The sequence below is a fragment of the Solanum pennellii genome, chromosome 5 (assembly GCF_001406875.1).
Source record: "Solanum pennellii chromosome 5, SPENNV200".
NCBI lineage: Eukaryota > Viridiplantae > Streptophyta > Magnoliopsida > Solanales > Solanaceae > Solanum > Solanum pennellii.
The window spans coordinates 1,485,084-1,503,647 of record NC_028641.1 but is presented as its reverse complement, the minus strand read 5'-3'; the positions used below and the strand labels follow the sequence as shown (position 1 = coordinate 1,503,647).

Here is an 18,564-nt window from a genome sequence, read left to right as displayed (position 1 = left end):
TGGCAATATTTTTCCTTTTAATTTGTTACAAAAAATAGGGACAACTTTTATTTTTTTTTTAAAAAAAGATGAACTTAATCTTTCCTTTTAATCTTTTGATGAATAGATCTGTACTCACACAAATACTATCAATTTAAAATTATAATTTTTTTAAAAATATTCAAAAAAAATTCACTTTCTTAAATTGTATATCAAATCCAACAATATTACATAATTGTAACTGCTCTTAATAACTCATATTTTAGATTTTAGATACTATAAATTTTGAGTTGGGTGAGAGCTTTAAAATGTGTAACCAACTCAATTTATAAAGTTTTCGCACATATATATATTAAGTTTAACTTTAAATTATCAAATTCTGTTGAATCATAAAATTATCCGAAAGGGACAAAGACCATATTAGGCATGGTATTGTTAGGAAATATTGAATTATTTGAAATTTACTTAAAAAGAAGACTCAAAAAGTGGATATAAATAATTCATTCCAGCTAAAATGAGTTTTATTTCTACTTGCTCCATTTGGCTATGCCAGGATGCACATACTCACCTTTTCATAAAGCTAAACATTATTGTATCACATATATATACTTATATATTGTTACAAATGAATTCGAAATATCTCACTTTCATAAAAAAATAAATTGATGTAATAGATAGTTTTTTGTCTTTTGTAAATTATAACTAGCTTTTCGTTCATTCTTAATCACGAGTCTGTGTTTTTTACTCAGTAAGATGTAAATTTGAATTAATCTGACTACTTGTTTATATGCTGATTTGGTTGCAAATAACTAGTCTCCCATGGATTTATGGTCTCATCAATCAATAAGTTGTATCTTATTTGTGTGATACAAAGACGAATTCATGATCTAGAGTCAATGATCAGAAGGTCAATTTAAGTACTCTTTACTATTGTCCATTTTGAGTCAAGTCTGGTACGATTTTTCCGAAAACGCCTCGCATTGTTAAAACCATCCCTTCACCTAATATGTAGATTCTTTTTCTTAACGACCAATGTGGGACTTTATACGTACATCCAACATGTTGGTGAATCCGGTTATTCATATTTTTGATCAAGTTACATAGTTCGATTACTTTAATGTGACAAAAATATAATTTGTGTTGAAAGTAATACCTTGTCATCTATGTAGGCAACCCAAAACCTAGTGATGGCACAATAAGCTAACCAATTGTCTAACTTGTCATATACTAACACTATAACAAAAATAATTTTTAGCGGTATTAAATATTAATATTAATAAGGAATGCTAAAATCTTTATCGGCATTAGTTAAGTGTCATTAGAACCAATGTCGCTAAAAGCTTTATGGACATATACAAAGAGTGACAATTGCCGCCAAAAATACACGTTTAACGGCAATTAAGAATTAATTACCGCTAATAATCATTTTTGGTATAGTGTAAGAACTTAAGTGGCATCACACCAATTGTCGTTTGGTATGTAGACTAAATTATTCCGAGATTGTAATCCTTAGACTAATATATCCCACCCCAGAGATCGATGATGGGACATAAAATTTATATTGTGTTTGGTAGATGGTATATAAATTTGTCCCGAGCTTAATCTCGGGATATCTCACCTTGTCATGCCTACCAAACGATTATAATTTTTATCAAACAAAGAATACTAAGATGACTTTGGTTTATGTTGTGAAACAAGAAAATAATAGATTGGGACTTTGACATGGTCACACACAACATTGCAGGCCTATATCAGCATATGTGACACATGATCTGAAGCAAATTTTATTAGAACTATTCAAAAGGGGGATGAACCTTAGATGATATATACGAGTTCAACTGAACGTAGTATTTTTGATAACAAACGTCTTTTATTATTTTTCAAAGCACAGATAAAGAAAAACCAGCAACATTATTAACTCGAGTTAGCTTTCTTCAACTCGACATACTTGTGATAAACTTCCACAAGTTTTTCAGCCTGTGGAATGATACTCTTTACGACGTTGTCTGAGCAAAATTTCTCATCCCATTCAGCTAGGCTAGGCGTCTTTGTTTCGTCTAGTATCTTCAATTCATCCACGATCTCGATTACCTTAACCCATCCGAGTAAACTACCAAAAACAATGTCAACATAACCAATACTATCTCCACCACAGTAAGATTTACCTTTGCTCATGTCGATAAAAGCTTCCTCCAGCAGCAAAGTCCCTTCAGAAATTCTCTCCACCATAGCTGCTTTTGCTTCCTTTCCTTCCACGTTCCTATAATCCGCTACCAATGGATACCACTGCAACCATTTGATGAAGTTAACTACTCATCTAAACGACTTTTCAAGCATGGTAACGTTCAGTGATCATACGTGAAATTGACCACACACAACATATCAAGTTTAGTAGTTACAAATTCAACTACAACATACTGTAGTCTCACAAAGTGGGGTCTGAGGAGGGTAGAGTGTAAACAAACCGTACCTCTACGTTAGAGGTAGAGAGATTGTTTCTTATAAGTTACAAATGAAGTTTAAGTGTTTACCTTTTCATCTATATAGGCTGCCCAAAATCGTGCTATGGCACGATCATAGGGATCAGAAGGAAGAATGGAGGGACCGTTAAGCCAAGCTTCATCGATGTACTGAAGGATGACAAGGGACTCACAGATAGGCTTCTCGTCGTGGAACAGAACTGGGATTTTCTTGTAAACAGGATTGGATTTGAGAAGCAACTCACTTTTGTTAAACACACGTTCTTGTATAAACTCATACTCAATAGACTTCATCTTGAGGGCTATTTCAACGCGATACACATACGGGCATGCCCATGTACCTAGAAGCTTTACACTATTTGTTGCCATGACTAGCTTCTTCAACAACAAATATTGAAAGAATGACTAATAAGCAGAGTTTTTAATGCTTCTTGCACATAAGTTCTATCTAGTAATTTATGCTGGTTTGTTCTAACTACCAAATAAACAATATTATAGGTGGGATCAACATGTTGTACTATGCTCATTCATTTAAAAATTCTGAATCCGCCACTATATTCACATCGATTCTTCTCATGGTCTCTTAAACACAGATGTACAATTTGACTTAAAATACCAAGAGTTAGTTGGCATCTTTTTCTTTGTAAAGGCATCTTATAAACCATAAAGCTCCAAAACTACATCATCATCCTACTCATACAGCATAATGGTACCATCAATTTTTAGTATTTTAGTACTAATATCTTAATCATATGATAAACAAATATGTATTTTATGCATAATTATTTTCTGTTTGTATGTTAGACGAACAATGTAGGATCAGCAAGATTCTCTTTGCCCAGGGAAAGCCACATCTTGGAGGCAGCAGGCACCCCGGGTGTTCAAGTCAGAAACTAAAGTTACTGTCCTCTATGTTGCGTAAGGCACCCTATGTAAACTTCATATGCGAGGAGTATATGTAAACTCCATATATGATAAGCGAGAAGTCTAAGTATACTTCTCTATGTAAAAGTTTTCGGGTTTGATTGTGTTGTAACTCAACACGAATGTATATACGTTTTCAGCTCAGTAAGTTTCTGAACTCTGTTTGGTTTAGAAAATTTCAAGTTCCAAAACAGAAATAAACACATAAAGGTTTAACCAATAAATAGTAGATCTTGGCTTCATAGTACTCATTTCTTAGTAGTTTTACACAATACCAAATGTTATTTCCATATATGGTCTTAGCTAGACTCTAGAGATTAAGAATAAGGCTTCATAGGCTAAACGTGGCGTATGGATTTATCTAGATGCATTAGCTCTAATTTTGGGTATAAGGTTCTTAGCAGCCTCAGCAAGCTTATTAGTTTCAGGCATGACATCTTTGACAGAACTATCAGCACTAAAATCTTCAGCCCAATTGTATAAACCTGGAGTCTTGGCTTCGTCAAGTAGTGTGACGTTGTTCATCTTCTCGATCACCCTCATCCAACCTAAGAAGCAGCCAAGTGCAATGTCCACGTATCCAATTTTGTCTCCGCCAAAGAACTTCTTTCCTTTGCTGCAATTCTTGAAGGCATCTTCCAACAACACCAGACCGTCGAACACTGGCTCTAGTGCTGTCTTTATGGCATCCTCTCCTTGGGCAACCGCGAAGGAACGGAATAATGGAAACCACTGCAGCATCAATAAAAATGTTTGTTAAGGAAATAGACCTCAGCTAGCTCATGGCGACAACTTATTCTCTTAACAAATGTGAGACTCTAACACTCTCTAGCACACGTTCAAGACTGAACATCTGGAGCGTGAACAAGCAATTAGAAATGTTCTATTCCTAATACCTTAAGCTTTTAGATTACACGATCACACAATCTCAACATGGTATCAGAGTTTCCACCGCCAAAGAATTGGACCCTACAACATGTAAGAGGAATTTTCGAGACATACTAGTCCTACAACGAGATAGTGATATGAAATATAGTCTTCACCTTTTCATCTATATAGGCTGCCCAAAATCGTGCTATGGCACGATCATAGAGATCAGAAGGAAGAACCGGGGGATCATTAATCCAAACTTCATCGATGTACTGAAGGATAACAAGGGACTCACAGATAGGCTTTTCGTCATGGATCAGGACGGGGATTTTCTTGTACACAGGGTTGGATTTAAGGAGCAACTCACCTTTGTTTATCATGTTTTGTTGTATAAACTCATACTCAATAGACTTAATCTTGAGGGCTAGTTCAACGCGGTTCACAAACGGGCTTGCCCATGAACCTAGAAGCTTTACACTATTTGTTGCCATAACTAGCTTCCTCAACAACTAATATTGAAGCAATGACTCATAAGCAGAGTTCAACACTCTTTTTTAATGAAATATTAGTCAGTATTTGATGCTTCTTGCACATAAGTTCTATCTAGTAAATTATGCTGGTTTGTCCTAACTACCAAATATATAAACAATATTATAGGTGGGATCGATCAATGTGCTGTACTATGTTTTAACTATCGAGCACCCATTAATTTAAAATTCTGGATACGCCACTGTATACACATCAAAGATAATTGAAATATAAGTAATTTGAAGTGTTCTCTCAAATAAATTAAGCTTTTAGAGTACTTACGAAGAGAAATGTGTACCTTATCGTCAATATAACATGCCCAAAATCGAGCAATGGCACGATCATAAGGATTCAAGGGGAGAATAGAGGGACCAGAATTAGTCAATTTTTCATCAATATACTGAACAATGTTGAGTGATTCACAAATGGAATTTCCATCATGAATTAGAACTGGAATTTTCTTGTAAACTGGATTTCATACAAGCAGAAGATCACTCTTAGAACTTAACTGTTCCTCCAAGAAATCATAGGCTAAACATTTGATGTTAAGAGCAATACGAGGCCTCATAACATATGGACTACGCCATGCTCCTAATATTTTCAAATCATTTTTAGCCATGATAAAAATCAAATGAAAATTTAATGAAGTGTGAGTGTTTGATTTGAGATATAAATAGTGTGGGGGGGGGGGTATGTACTGGGTGTGCGACTCGTTTATATCATGAGCTGACGTAAAATCAACAAAACGTGGGAGGGAGGATAGAGGGACCTAAATCGAGCATTAATAATTATGAGTAACTTTGATTTGATACTCCATCCTTCTGTTTACATATCAACTGTCCACGTTATCAAAAATAGTTATTTCTAAATTATTTATCGACTTACAAAATCAAGAGAGAATTACTATTTTATCCTTTGATTAAAATTAAAGTGTAAATAAATTTGTAAAGTTTCAAAAAAAAAATCTTAAAGGAATTGAAACTATTCTTTTTATTTATGTTTTTTTAAAGGAGCTTTATAAAGGGGCATGTGAACGATTAATATGAGACATGAGGAGTATTGTATACTAAGGAGTTGTTTATGCGGGTTAGAATTATGTAAGTAACGAAGTGGAGATTAGTTACGCGTGATTTAGTTATTTATATATATTATTTTATTTTACTTTATATAGAATAAAATAATATAAATATATCAATTGAATTATAACTTAAAGGAGTATATATTTGAGTTATGTATGAGTATAATGTTACGATACCCTAAAGTCTTTTTAAACCAACCTTCACTCGTAGCTTTCGTACCCACCACTCACCACCGTAACGGCTTATTAGATTATATATAAATATTTTTAAAATTATATTTTTTAATCACTTAATTATTCTTATATAAATTTAATCTAAAATAATCAGATTCTAATATGAATATCGAACATCGAATTGGAAAAAAAAAGTGAGTGAAGTTTGTTTTTCAATCACCTATCTGTTCTGTGCTGTTTTTATCTAGAAGAAGTGGGAACTTTTAAGGTTTTTTGATTTTCGGTTTGATATTCGTATGAACGTCTGATTAAAATTGAATTTGTGCATTACAAATTCATTTTTGTGGCAATATTTTCGATTAGATTGTTTTCACGCTAACGCTAGAACTAAAGACGTCTGATTAAGGACATAAGGATTTCAACCATCACAGCACAATTCATGTTGATTCAAAAAGTGAGACCTGAATATTGTTTGATTTATTGACTTGAGATGAAATTTTAGAAAGTAAAAGAAGATTTTTGAATTTTACAGTTAGATATATAGAATGTAATGAAATGTTGTGTTCTAAAATGTATGAAAAGTTTAAAATTAAAGAATTGCATAATGTGATATCTTCTTGAAATAGACTAAAAAGAAAGTCAAACAAAAAAATTAAAACTAAAAATTATATTATAAGCAGCCATGCCAATACCATTCTGTTGTTGCAGAGTTAAGTGCTAATGGGACTGCACCAAATCCATCATTGGTTGGTTTTTCACTCAATTGTGTTCTTAAACAGCCAATCTTTGTTGGTCTGATTCTTTCGGGCTTATACCAGCTCTGATACCATGTTGAATTACGTTACCACCTCCATTTCAAAAGGTTTCATTGCAAGCACCATATGTTGCAGACCTTGGATATTGGGGTAACTATTCGGTTCCTCGAGATAATCCTTATTCACAAAATAAGGATTTGCAGCCTGAAATCTGGGCGCTTGGACTGAGAGACCCTTAGCGCTGTAGCTTTGATTCAGAAAGGCCTTCTTACTTCATCTGTGCAGATGTTGGCCAGGTTCAATGACAATCTCATTTTTGTTGAGACCTATTATATCTCTGTTGGTTAAGATCTTGTCAACAGACATAACATGCTACCTGGTATCTTGACGTGAGTTTCTGAAAATCATTTGAATCATGCAGGATCAGTATGAAGAAGTTGACATCATCACGAAAGGGGGAAACTATGGATGGAGCATGTATGAAGGTCCTTTACGCTTAAAAAATGCTTCAGCTGATGATTTCGAGGATCCCATCTTCCCAGTGTTAGGATACCGCCATTCTGATATAAATAAAGAAGTTCGATGTGCAGCCATATCAGGTGGCTATGTTTATCGCTCCAAGACTGATCCCTGCATATATGGAAGGTAAACATGAACACCCTTGTCGATATAAAAATTGTACATTAGTGAACACAACTTAATAGAAGGATGGTTGCATTTGCAGTTACCTCTATGGAGATTTGTATGCTAAGAACTTTTGGGCAGCTCAAGAAAATCCGTATAACAGTGGGAACTTTACAGCAAGAGGCATTTCTTTCAGTTGTGCTCATGATTCCCCTCTCAATTGCAGCTCAGTTCCCAATAGTCCATTGCCTGCTTTAGGTTACATATTCTCATTTGGACAGGATAACAGGAAGGATACCTATGTTTTTACAAGCACCGGTGTATACAGAGTGGTTCGTCCAAGTCGCTGCAACTACACTTGCTCGATGGAGATAGCAAGGACTGCTGAGAGCCCAGGTCCCTCTGCACCTTCAGATGGTCACGTTGCTAAAGCAGATCTCTGCTCGGTCCTTGTTCTTTACTGTCTGCTGCTTTTGACTAGCTTCATCCTGTAGTCATTGCACTGTGATTATGAGATTAGTATTATACTAAATACACAAGATATAGTTTGTGGTGGAGCAACATTATCATGTCGCAGAAGATAGAATGCAACTCTTAAGATGAAAACCGTGATCAACCCTGAAAGCTAAACTATTTCCCTAGCTATTTTAAATAATGCGAGACTTAACCACAGAAACATATCATATCATATATTTATACTACGTTTTAATTAGAAAAAACATTAATAAAAGAATAAAACAGCAAAGCTACCTCAAAGCAACATCAATTTCCTCACCAAAGAATTAACTTAGCTTCAGTTGATAGGTGATTGAAAAACAAACTTGATCAGAACAGATACTTGATTACTACTGCTTTTGACTTATATTTAAAGTTAAATTAATTGCATGATCAACAGTTTACCTTCTCCTGAAACTGATACCACCAGGTCTATGGCATAATTACCAACATGTGAGAGCTATTTGAAAATTTCATACATATCAAGAAATAGTCATTGAATATCATCTATCCTCCTCCAACAGTTTAAACTGGGTTAAACAATCATGCATTCTTTAAACCGCTACTTCCACATATCAAAACAACAGCTTTTCACGAATCTTCTCCTGGTTTCCGGTGCTTTTTGACATTTATTGGTGGTATACTCTACTATACTTCACTGCAGTAGAACTCCAAGTCCACGACACCTGATTCACGAAGAAAGATGAACGTTAGATCAACCACAAGCACTTCTGCAGCTAGGAACATCAAATATAGGTTAAAATAATGAGGTGCCTTGGAGTTTCTGTTTTTACATCCTCAACACCAACCTCCCACCCCACCAAAATAAAAGTATAGCACAGCCATGTACAAGTCCATTTAAAGTTTTGCACCCTTACCAAAGAAGTTCATATAAAGGTTTGTATGGGAAAAAGAGAGTATAGTCTAACGTGTTGCGTTTTCCATTTTACATTAAAGGAGGAAACATGAATTTGCAATTTTTACCTAGCTTGCATGCTTCTTTCTGATCCAAGCGGGATTGTTTTAAAGGTGATTAATTGGTCCTCCCTTCACCTCCCTGCATTCAATGGTGCAAATCTAAGCAAAGAAAGAAAAAGTGCACCCAAATGCTAAATTGCAGCATGCATCTAAAACTGTACTCAGCTTTAGTTCTTTGGAAATGGAAGTGAGTTAAAAATTAAATACACAAATACCAAGTATAGTAAACTCGCATGTCTCAAAATATCATCTGACAACTTACAGAGTAACACAACTTGAACCGACTTGACAGCACGAAAAAGATTAGCATCATTGGGAGCAAGGCAACTAGTTTTTTGTCACTGGTTCCAAAAATAGCTACAGGATGCAGAATCATGTCAGACAACCATCATGCATTCCTGTTATCAGTCTTGTCTGTAAGACATTTTTCTACTGCTTCATCACAAAGCTCAAGCGCCAAATCAAAGTTCCCTAGTTCATAGTTCATATCCGCAAAGATAGAGTAAAATTCTTTATCTGCCAATAAACCATATCTTCTCATCTCTTCAAACAATTCTTTCGCCTCAGAATACTTTTTCCTCCTTAAAAACCCTTTGATGAGTGCATGATAAGTCTCTAATGTCGGAGTGAATCCCTTCTTGATCATTTCCTTGTGCAAAAACCAAGCCTCTTTCATATTTCTAGCTTTGCAATGTCCTCGTATCAATATGTTAAAGGTATTGGCATTTGGTACAACTCCTTGGTCCAGCATCCCCTTGTAAATTTCTGACGTCATACACATATTATTTCGCACACTATACTGCTTCATAAGAGAATTGTAAGTAGTAGCATTTGGTATTATACCCTTCTCCAACATCCACTTCAACAGTTTATCACCCTCTTGTAGCATCCCTGACATACAAAAGCCATTCATCAGAACGTTGAATGTAACTACTGTGGGTTGGAGCCCTCTAAGCAACATTTGACGAAGTAGTCCATGAGCTTTGCCCATCTCTCCTAATTTACAATAAGCATCCATTAGAGTAGTATACGTAAAAGCATCAGGACAGATACCTGCAGCTTCCATATCTTCCATCAACTTCAACGCTTGATTCACATCTCCAGCTTTACAAAAACCATTAACAAGTGAGTTGTATGTGTAAATATTCAGTTCAAGACCCTTTCCGCACATCTCTTGGAGAAGTTCATTTGCTGTTTCAAGTTCCCCTAGTTTACAAAGCCCATCTACTAGTGTAGTGTAAGTCACAATATTTGGCACAAACTGCATCTGAACCATTTTGTTGTGAAGAGAAAAGGCTGTCCTTATCTCCCCTGCCTTGCAATAACCGTCAATAAGTGTTGTATAAATGAATTCGTCAGGTTCTAACCCCCGGCCAAGCATATAATTCAACAACTTATCTGCTTCAACAATATTTCCAGTTTGACACAGACCAGAAATAAGGGTAGTATATGTTATCAAATCAGGGCTAATGTTAAGACTCTGCATCTCATTGAACAGGCCATATGCAGCACTTATGTTCCCAGTTTTGCAGAAGCCATCTATAAGAGTTGTGTAAACAACATTATCCGCAGTGATTCGCTGGGAAGTCATCTCCCTCAGGATTTTCTCGGCATCATGCACTTTCCCTCTCTTTGACAAAAGAAGAATTATACTGTTAAAAGTAAATGCATTTGGCTTCAATCCTTTTACTTGCATTTCTTCGATGATCTTCATCACTGATTCAAGCTGTCCAGCGGCACAGTATCCATTAATCACAGTGCTGTAACTTACAACATCGGGCATACAACCCCTCAGCTCCATTTGCAGGAGTAAGTTATGAGCTTCTTTAACTTTCCCTATCCGACAAAGAGAATGGATCACTATATTATGAGATTCATTGTCCCAGCAAACACCCACTTCAGAAAATTCATTAAAGACCTTTAGCATCATTTTGTGCCCCTCAATCTCATGCGAGAGACGTGAAAGGAAAAAGTTACATGAAGAGACAGATAGAACTAAGCCATAGTGCAACATTTTATCAAAAAGTTTTCTTCCATAATCTAGACTTCCTAACTCTACAAGCACTTGGAAGAAAATATCAAAAACAAATGGATTAGAACCCCAATCCTTATAAGTGTATATTAACTTTTCAAGAAACTGGGGGAAGAAAACTGTCACATCTACACTGGGTCTTGCCCAAAAATCATGAATAAGCCTATGTACTATCCTTGCATCTTTCTGTGCAGCAGCAATATGCACGATAATACAACGGACCTCAATTGACGGGTCCCTCCGTTGACACCACCAATCAAAGAAATCTATAACCAGTTTGTAATCATTCTTTATGGTCATGAGAACCCAAACAATGTGGTCAGGTTTGATTTTTGATTCAAAGGGCTTTAAAACACGCCGAACATGCTCAGAGTAACGTTGCTTAATAGAAGTCGATACGTGCTGCACAAGTTCAAAGTCTCTAACGGAGGGTTTTTTAGGCGAATAATCTGGAAAAGGTCTCGCGGCAGTTAAAGTTAGGCAAGAACGCTTTGCAACTGCAGAATTAGTTGAATATGAAAAGAATGACATGTGTTTTGTCACAGAACCCAAGTATCGATGATAAGACAAGACTTGACTATGGTAAGGAAAAACAAAAGCAGAACACCTCCTCATATCTCTTTGAGAGAGCCATTAAAGCTTGCAAATGCCATGGCTCTCCTCCATGTATAAAATCAATTTATAGAAACTTCATCTCTTTGTCACCTGTAAAACAAATATGATGATCACATTAAACATTGATTACAGTAACTTTTTGTTAAGAGGTCAATTTCTGCAAATGCAACATCAAGAAAAGAAGGAAATCGAATAAAGAAAAAAAAATCAACCTATCTGATGCTGCTGCTATAGAGGAAGAGATAAATCAAGAAATTTGCCACATTAGCAGAATGCCAGTGAAGGAAAAGGAACTTGGATTTACCAGAAAAAGAGATCGACTATAAAGAACCTATCAAAAAATATTGTTTTCTCATAAAGAACCTATCTTTAAAACCCAATTCTCAAATTCTCAATTCTAATTACAATAAGAAACAACAAAACTTCGTACAAAAAAGTGTTTGTCTTTGGAGGGTAGAGTGTACACAGACCTTACCGCTACCTCTGAGGTAGAGAGCTGTTTCCGATAGACATCGGCAATAAAAAACAGATGGCTGGACAAAAGTGCACGAAAACATAAGTAGGAAAACTGGAAAGTGGATTTTTTCTGGTCAGATTTCTTGGTGGAGAAAGCAGTGAAGGCTGGCTGATGCTGTTATTGCTTCACCAATAAATAAACATCCATAACAGAAACAGCTAACTTAAACATTCAACTCACTATTCAACAAAAAGGGGTTGCTCAATGCTCGGATAGTAAGCATCCTCTACCTTCAACTCTACAATTATAAGTTCGAATCACCAAAAGAGCAGAAAGCTAGGAACTTTAATATTATTTTTTAAAAAAAAACTCAATATCCTGTAAGACAGCCAATTGATATATAAATGCTAATTCTCTTATTCTAAAGACAGAATTAACATATTCCATCCATAATAGAGTCTACAACATAAGCAAATCTCAAACTGTAAGCTACAAAAATGAAAATCAACTCAAAAGAACATCCAATTAGAAGCATAAAATGACATTTACAAGCTTAATTTATGAATAATCATTCAAAAAAGGGATTAGGGTTCTTACTAACACACAATTCTTCGTTGGAGAAGAAAGCTGGCGGTTGAATCCTCTGGAATCAAATTGGGCCTATGAAAATATCCATTATAAAATTGATGGGCCGGACATATGTTAGAAATATGGGCTTAGATTTGACAACCAAGTTACACATTTGGTCGGTCTCGACTAAAAATAATCGAATAAATTTTAGGTTTAGCAAACACAAAAATCACATCAGCGCTATATAGCCAAAGCTTTGCTATTCGCACGACATAGCAAACTATGTTTGCTATAGAACATTTCATTTGTATAAATTGTAGGCAGACATCTCGTTTCTATAAAAAACGCAACGATTGTATATGTATATCGGTTAAATAATTTTATATATATATATATATATATATATATATATAATATGCATATGTATCAATGACTGTGCTTGTATATCTGCATAAAATTTGAACTTGCATACATTTGAATCGAATTAAAACATTTGTGTTCAAAAAATTCTCTCTCTCTCGCTCGCTTACTTTACACAATACAAATTATACATTGTATTTTGTATAAAGCAAGAAAGATAAAAAAGAACTAGGCAGGGGAATATTTGTATTGTATAATTATAAATGTATAGGACGAGATATGTATTTGTATATACAACTTTCTTTCTCTTTATACAAACACAATTTATACATTTGTGTTAATGTAAAGTGAGAGAGGCGAGGGAGAGTGACGAATGAGATTTCTGGAGAGAGAGGCGAATGACAGAGTGTTTATCGCGGATTAAATTAAATAAACTGTAATTATATTCATATAATACTTAAAAGTATATCATCAAAAAAAAATAATTTAACAATCTCCAAATAAATTAAAGAAAATGCTATTTTTTTAAACAAACTAAAAAAAAAGTAAAGATTGTTATTACTATATTAAAGTGGCTCACTTGCTGGCAAGAGGAGCACCTATATATACTATATAGTATAATAATATAGTTGTGTTACATTACAAAAGATAAAAGATGCCTTTTTTCTTTTTTTAGTGGAAGCATAATCATTGACATAATTAAACTAATCAAACCAATTATTAGAGTTCTCAAACTTCTAAATATTATAATTAAATTAAATCTACAAGTTATTTCTCCATCACCATGCATTTACAAACTAGTCTTACATTTTTAAAAAAGCAAACATTAGAAGCTTATAATAAATGTCCTTTTACATTTGCAATTTTTGGTGGCACTTAATTAATACACATGAAAAAATCATAAAATAAAATTAGAATCAAAATTTGATTTCGTAATTTAGTAATTGAAAGTAGCTAGATAACAAATATCAAAGTTTCGTAGTTTGATCTGGTATCGTAATCAAACTTCAATGTAGAATATATGTCCATTGTCCAGCTCTACCTCCCGCCAACACAAATGTTGGATAACTCTATACATAAAAAAAAATTGAACAAACAGAAAGAACTCTTGATTGATATCATAATCAAACTTCGATTCGAAAAATTCAATTTTCGGTGATATATGTTCATCGTCCACCTCGACCTCCCACCAGCATAAATGCTGGATAACTCTATCCATCAAAATTTGAACAAACAGAAAGAGCTCTTGATTCAGTATCATAAATCAAACTTCGATTTGGAAATTAAATTATCGGTGATATATGTCCATTGTCCACCTCTACCTCCCACCGACGCAAATGTTGGATAACTCTTGATTCGATATCACAATCAAACTTTGATTCGAAAATTTAATTTTCGACGATATATGTCCATTGTCCACCTCTACCTCCCACCAACACGAATGTTGAATAATTCTATCCATTTGAATAAACAAAAAGAACTCACTTTATTTAAAACGTGAAACCTCGTGATTTCTCCCGGGATATCTCAAACATTGAGACTTTTTAATACTATGCATTACCAAGTCCAAGAAAAAGGAACAATCCCCATAAGGCCATAAAATAAGATCAATTTGACACTACCTTTAGACCTTATACATTTATATTTATATACCACTACTCTTCCACATTTCACTTCCTCCCTCCCCTCCCTTGCCTTCTCTACATTTTCATATTCAAAACCAAAACATGAACTTCCTGATCTCTTGCATTATATTCATACTTCTTCTTCCTTCACTAATCACATCACAAACTTGTCAAAAATCATGTGGCAATATACCAATCAAATACCCTTTTGGCACTGGTCCTGGCTGTGGCGATCCGCGATTTCAACCTTATGTTATCTGCAACAATCAACAACTCTCTTTCAAGACACACACAGGATGTTATCCTGTTACATCCATAGACTACGACCACCAAATCATGTACATTACTGACCCTTCTATGTCAACATGTGCTTGTACACAACCAAGTAAAGGCTTTAGTCTAGACGCTAACGCGCCTTTTACCTTTCATGATCAAACAGTTTTCGCGTTGCTTGATTGTGCAACTGATTCTTCGTCAATCTACAAATCGAATAATGAAGGGACTAACTCAACTTTCCCTATGTGTGACTCTCAGGGTGCCCCTGTTTGTGGCTTATTATATTCTTGTCAAGCTATTAGTAGACTCAATTTACCAATTTCAACTTGTTGTGTTTACACACCTGTTGATCTTGGTCCCGCGTTTGAGATGGACTTAAATAAGTTGCAGTGTTCATCATACTCTGCTTTATACGGCTTTAGTGGCGAAGAATTGAATCCTCAAGTATGGAAATATGGGATCGCGTTGAAATACAAGTTCAATTTCAACAATGATTATCCTGATATGTGTGCTAATTGTGAAAAAAGCAATGGTGTTTGTGGATATGGAGGACCTTATAGTTCATTTGTATGCAATTGCCCTAGTGGATTCAACACGACGAACGATTGTTTCCTTGGATCATCTTGGAGTAACAGCTTCAGAAATGTTCCATGGCACATTGGTATGTATGATCAATTTAATCTTTGCGCTTATATGATATTTTAGTTCTGTCGTATTCACAAGAGCTAGCGTGCGTTTTTTTTTCTTTTTTCTTGCAGGGGTTCTGTTGATTAACGCGTTGGGATTGTTCATCGTGTTCGTGTTAATGTACGATGTTACAATCTTTTGTTGGTTTTAATTGATTCATGGAGAATCCTTGGATCTTCTTGGTTTGTTGTAAAATGTTAAATAATGGTTGAGAAAAAACAGGGAGGTTAATGCAAAAGGGTGGATTTTTTTTTTTTTTGGATCATTTTTGTATGTGTTGGGCAATTACATTATGCTAAAATGATCAAATTTAATTTCTTTAGCTTTGTTTGAATAATTGTTCTCTTTATTTATATTTAACTTAAAGAGCAAGATGATACTCTATTCTTTGATAAAATGAAAAAGTTGAACAAAAGGATACTTTTGGTTACAATTTAGTTGTTTTTGGAATACCAAAATTTGGATCTGACCTTTTATTCTGATTGAACAATGTTTAATTGATTAAGCGGGACATAATTTTAACCTAAAATCTTCATGTCATGAATCATATATTTGGACAAAAATCACGCCTTGGGTAATCTGTAGTAATCTCAAAGTACATTTTCTGTATTCTGAGACATGTAACATACTTTTTAAAATAAGCAGATTTTAAAAAATTGATCAAATAGGTTATAAACTTACATTAAGTCGCAAAATACACTTGTAGAGTTAAAACGTTATGATGACAAAATTAGCCCATAAATATGACTTGTTTTTTGATTATTCTGTCCGAATTCAACACATATAAAAATTGAATTGATTTAGGCGAAGTACGTTAACAAAATGGACCCATGAGAAAAGTAATCAAAATATTGAGATAATCTTTTATTGATATATATATATAAGAAGAAGAGAAGCTTTTTTTGTTAATCAAATAAATTATTAGAAAATAAACAAAATAAATAATTTTTTACATGAGTTGTCGAATTCATCTTGATTCTCTCTGATCAAATAAAATTTGAAAAGTCCTAACTACGTCATACGTTAATTCAACTAATTCTTCAATAAAAATATCCGACAATCATTTATTGATTCAATTCATTCTACCAATCCAAAATCACTCATTTATTACGTTAAATAACAAAGCTATAACGACCGACTTCTAGCGCACTCCACAACTCCTCTCAAAAGAAAACACAACTAAAAAAAAAAAGAATTACACTCATTAATTAAAGACCACGTACTTTAAGTGATAATATATTAATATACTCTTAGCATGAAATAGGTCATAATATGTTACACTAGTTGAAAATATAGGGCTATTTTAAGAACTTAGAAGAATCAAATTGGATATATTATTTTATAAAAATAACATACACAAGAAGTGATAAAAGGAATATGTTCCTTCTTTTGAGCACCCTCCACTTTAAAAGAATCATTTTGTTCACCAATATTCTTTCTTTTATCTCCAAAAAAAAATTCCATAACAATGGTAGGCAAAAAAAAAATATTCTCAAATTATTCGAATACCAAAATTTCATGAAAAATTCACCATGCTTTTGGCCTTTGATTAATGTGTAAAGAATTCTAATAAAAGTTTTAAATATGGAGATAATCATTCTCTAATTAGAGTAATTAATTGGGACCTAATGACTAATGTTGCTTCACTTAGAGACTCCATAAGGTAAAAAATGTCTTGTCATTAATTTTATTACAATTCTTTATTTGTTTGTAATGAAAACGAAAGAGAAGATCTTTTGATATTTTATTCAGGAGAGAATTTTTCTGATCGCGTCATTCTTGAACTATGGATTAAGATGTGAGTAGAGTTTTTTTTTTTTTTTATAGTAGCACATATTATGCTCGAGATCTGTCGAGCCTCATATCGTACCACTTTCTATATTCCATTTTAGAAATAAAGCAAATTTCTTTTTTAGTATATAGAGTTCTCTTTCATTATCACGACCAGATAGAGCGCGTTAAAGAAAATATATTGATCTCACTTGTTTATTAGTCAATTTTTATTACCTTTTCTAAGAAATTGAAATGTTTTACTTTTTTTTTCTTTTTGATCCTTTTCTAGTAAGAAAATACTAGCATATTTTTATGCTAGCATCTTATCACCCCTTTTTAATTTATTTTTTTTTAAAAAAAAAATGTCAGCATAGCAATATATAATTGATCATAAGGTGATAATAAAGTACTTTAAAGGATTCCAATCTAGACTAGCTAGATTCTTTATATCCTCATTGTAATAAAAAGCTATATGTATTGGATCATGTTTCTTTAATACTAAATTTTTCTATTTCTTCTTGATGAAATCCTTAATTATATTGTATAAGATTTATTACTTATTTCTTTGAGAAAAAATCCAAAATAAATAAAATCAAATAAGTTTTCTTTTCGCGCGATTCGAAGAGCACTAAATTCAAATATCACATCTGGCATGGTCCGAAGAGCACTAAATTCAAATATCACATCTGGCATGGTCCGAAGAGCACTAAATTAGAATGAGAGGTTTGTCATCACATAATTGCATGCAATGAGAGCTCGATCGATCGATCGATCGATTCGCAGATTGGTTAGACGGCTAGTAACTCACTTCTGACCTATGTTTGATTGCCCGGTCATAGTGATGTTAATTGTGGTCACATTCATAAATAGTTTGATCATCTTTAATCCATTCCATATATGTATGAGAATTCACATAGCAACTCTTATTAAGTTACTAGAAATGAATTTATGAAAGTTCTTTTTTTATGAACCCTTGCCGTTATTCTTTGAGTGTGAATAGGGTAAACACCTTTCATATGCAAAACTCGCAAACATTTAAGAAAATTCTTTTAGAGAGAGTTTCATTACTTGAAAAAATGGATGACCTATTATCTCTACATGATGTAAACACTTGTAGATGTATTCACAAGTAAGGCATAAACAGAATCTTGATAATGTCCAAAAAAGAGCAAGTATAGACATTGTCAATAGGTTTTGTAAGTATTGTTCACATGCAAAGGCATTTCTTACTGAAATATGCTTTACTTGAGCCGAAGGTCTTTTAGAAACCACCTATGTACAAGT

General features: G+C 33.9%; 3 protein-coding genes across 9 annotated transcripts; 1 reads left to right on the top strand and 2 right to left on the bottom strand.

Moving 5' to 3' along the window:
* Positions 1 to 1,747: 1,747 nt before the first annotated feature.
* Positions 1,748 to 5,412, bottom strand: LOC107019961 (glutathione S-transferase U17-like). 2 transcript variants are annotated; one of them, XM_015220299.2, is made up of 3 exons: positions 5,080 to 5,412; positions 2,511 to 4,115; positions 1,748 to 2,265 (listed from the first exon to the last, which is right to left on the bottom strand). In XM_015220299.2, the coding sequence occupies exons 2-3, from the start codon at positions 2,826 to 2,828 to the stop codon at positions 1,894 to 1,896; spliced, it is 690 nt and encodes a 229-aa protein (XP_015075785.1). In that variant the 5' UTR covers positions 2,829 to 4,115; positions 5,080 to 5,412; the 3' UTR covers positions 1,748 to 1,893. The 2 variants fall into 2 exon arrangements, with proteins under 2 accessions (XP_015075785.1, XP_015075796.1); XM_015220310.2 differs by lacking the exons at positions 1,748 to 2,265; positions 5,080 to 5,412 and adding an exon at positions 4,427 to 4,759 and having other exon boundaries at positions 3,583 to 4,115.
* Positions 5,413 to 6,549: 1,137 nt separating this feature from the next.
* On the bottom strand, positions 6,550 to 12,666 carry LOC107020518 (pentatricopeptide repeat-containing protein At1g05670, mitochondrial). 6 transcript variants are annotated; one of them, XM_015220920.2, is made up of 6 exons: positions 12,587 to 12,666; positions 9,148 to 11,622; positions 8,892 to 8,964; positions 8,313 to 8,593; positions 7,517 to 7,900; positions 6,550 to 7,418 (listed from the first exon to the last, which is right to left on the bottom strand). In XM_015220920.2, the coding sequence occupies exon 2, from the start codon at positions 11,530 to 11,532 to the stop codon at positions 9,274 to 9,276; it is 2,259 nt and encodes a 752-aa protein (XP_015076406.1). In that variant the 5' UTR covers positions 11,533 to 11,622; positions 12,587 to 12,666; the 3' UTR covers positions 6,550 to 7,418; positions 7,517 to 7,900; positions 8,313 to 8,593; positions 8,892 to 8,964; positions 9,148 to 9,273. The 6 variants fall into 6 exon arrangements, with proteins under 6 accessions (XP_015076406.1, XP_015076408.1, XP_027772941.1 ...); XM_015220922.2 differs by lacking the exon at positions 12,587 to 12,666 and having other exon boundaries at positions 9,148 to 9,776; positions 9,939 to 12,580; XM_027917140.1 differs by lacking the exon at positions 12,587 to 12,666 and adding an exon at positions 11,745 to 12,580.
* Positions 12,667 to 13,911: 1,245 nt separating this feature from the next.
* Positions 13,912 to 15,829, top strand: LOC107020521 (wall-associated receptor kinase 4). The gene is made up of 2 exons (XM_015220924.2): positions 13,912 to 15,481; positions 15,579 to 15,829. Exons 1-2 carry the CDS (start codon positions 14,647 to 14,649, stop codon positions 15,656 to 15,658), a joined length of 915 nt encoding a protein of 304 aa, XP_015076410.1. The 5' UTR covers positions 13,912 to 14,646; the 3' UTR covers positions 15,659 to 15,829.
* Positions 15,830 to 18,564: the final 2,735 nt, after the last annotated feature.

Excerpts from the sequence above, each read along its gene's own strand:
- LOC107019961 (XM_015220310.2), bottom strand. The coding sequence starts at position 4,744 with ATGGCAACAAATAGTGTAAAGCTTCTAGGTTCATGGGCAAGCCCGTTT. Across the intron at positions 4,116-4,426 it reads CAGCCTATATAGATGAAAAG|TGGTTTCCATTATTCCGTTC; the intron begins GTGAAGACTATA and ends TTGATGCTGCAG.
- LOC107020518 (XM_015220920.2), bottom strand. The coding sequence starts at position 11,532 with ATGAGGAGGTGTTCTGCTTTTGTTTTTCCTTACCATAGTCAAGTCTTG.
- LOC107020521 (XM_015220924.2), top strand. The coding sequence starts at position 14,647 with ATGAACTTCCTGATCTCTTGCATTATATTCATACTTCTTCTTCCTTCA. Across the intron at positions 15,482-15,578 it reads AAATGTTCCATGGCACATTG|GGGTTCTGTTGATTAACGCG; the intron begins GTATGTATGATC and ends TTTTTCTTGCAG.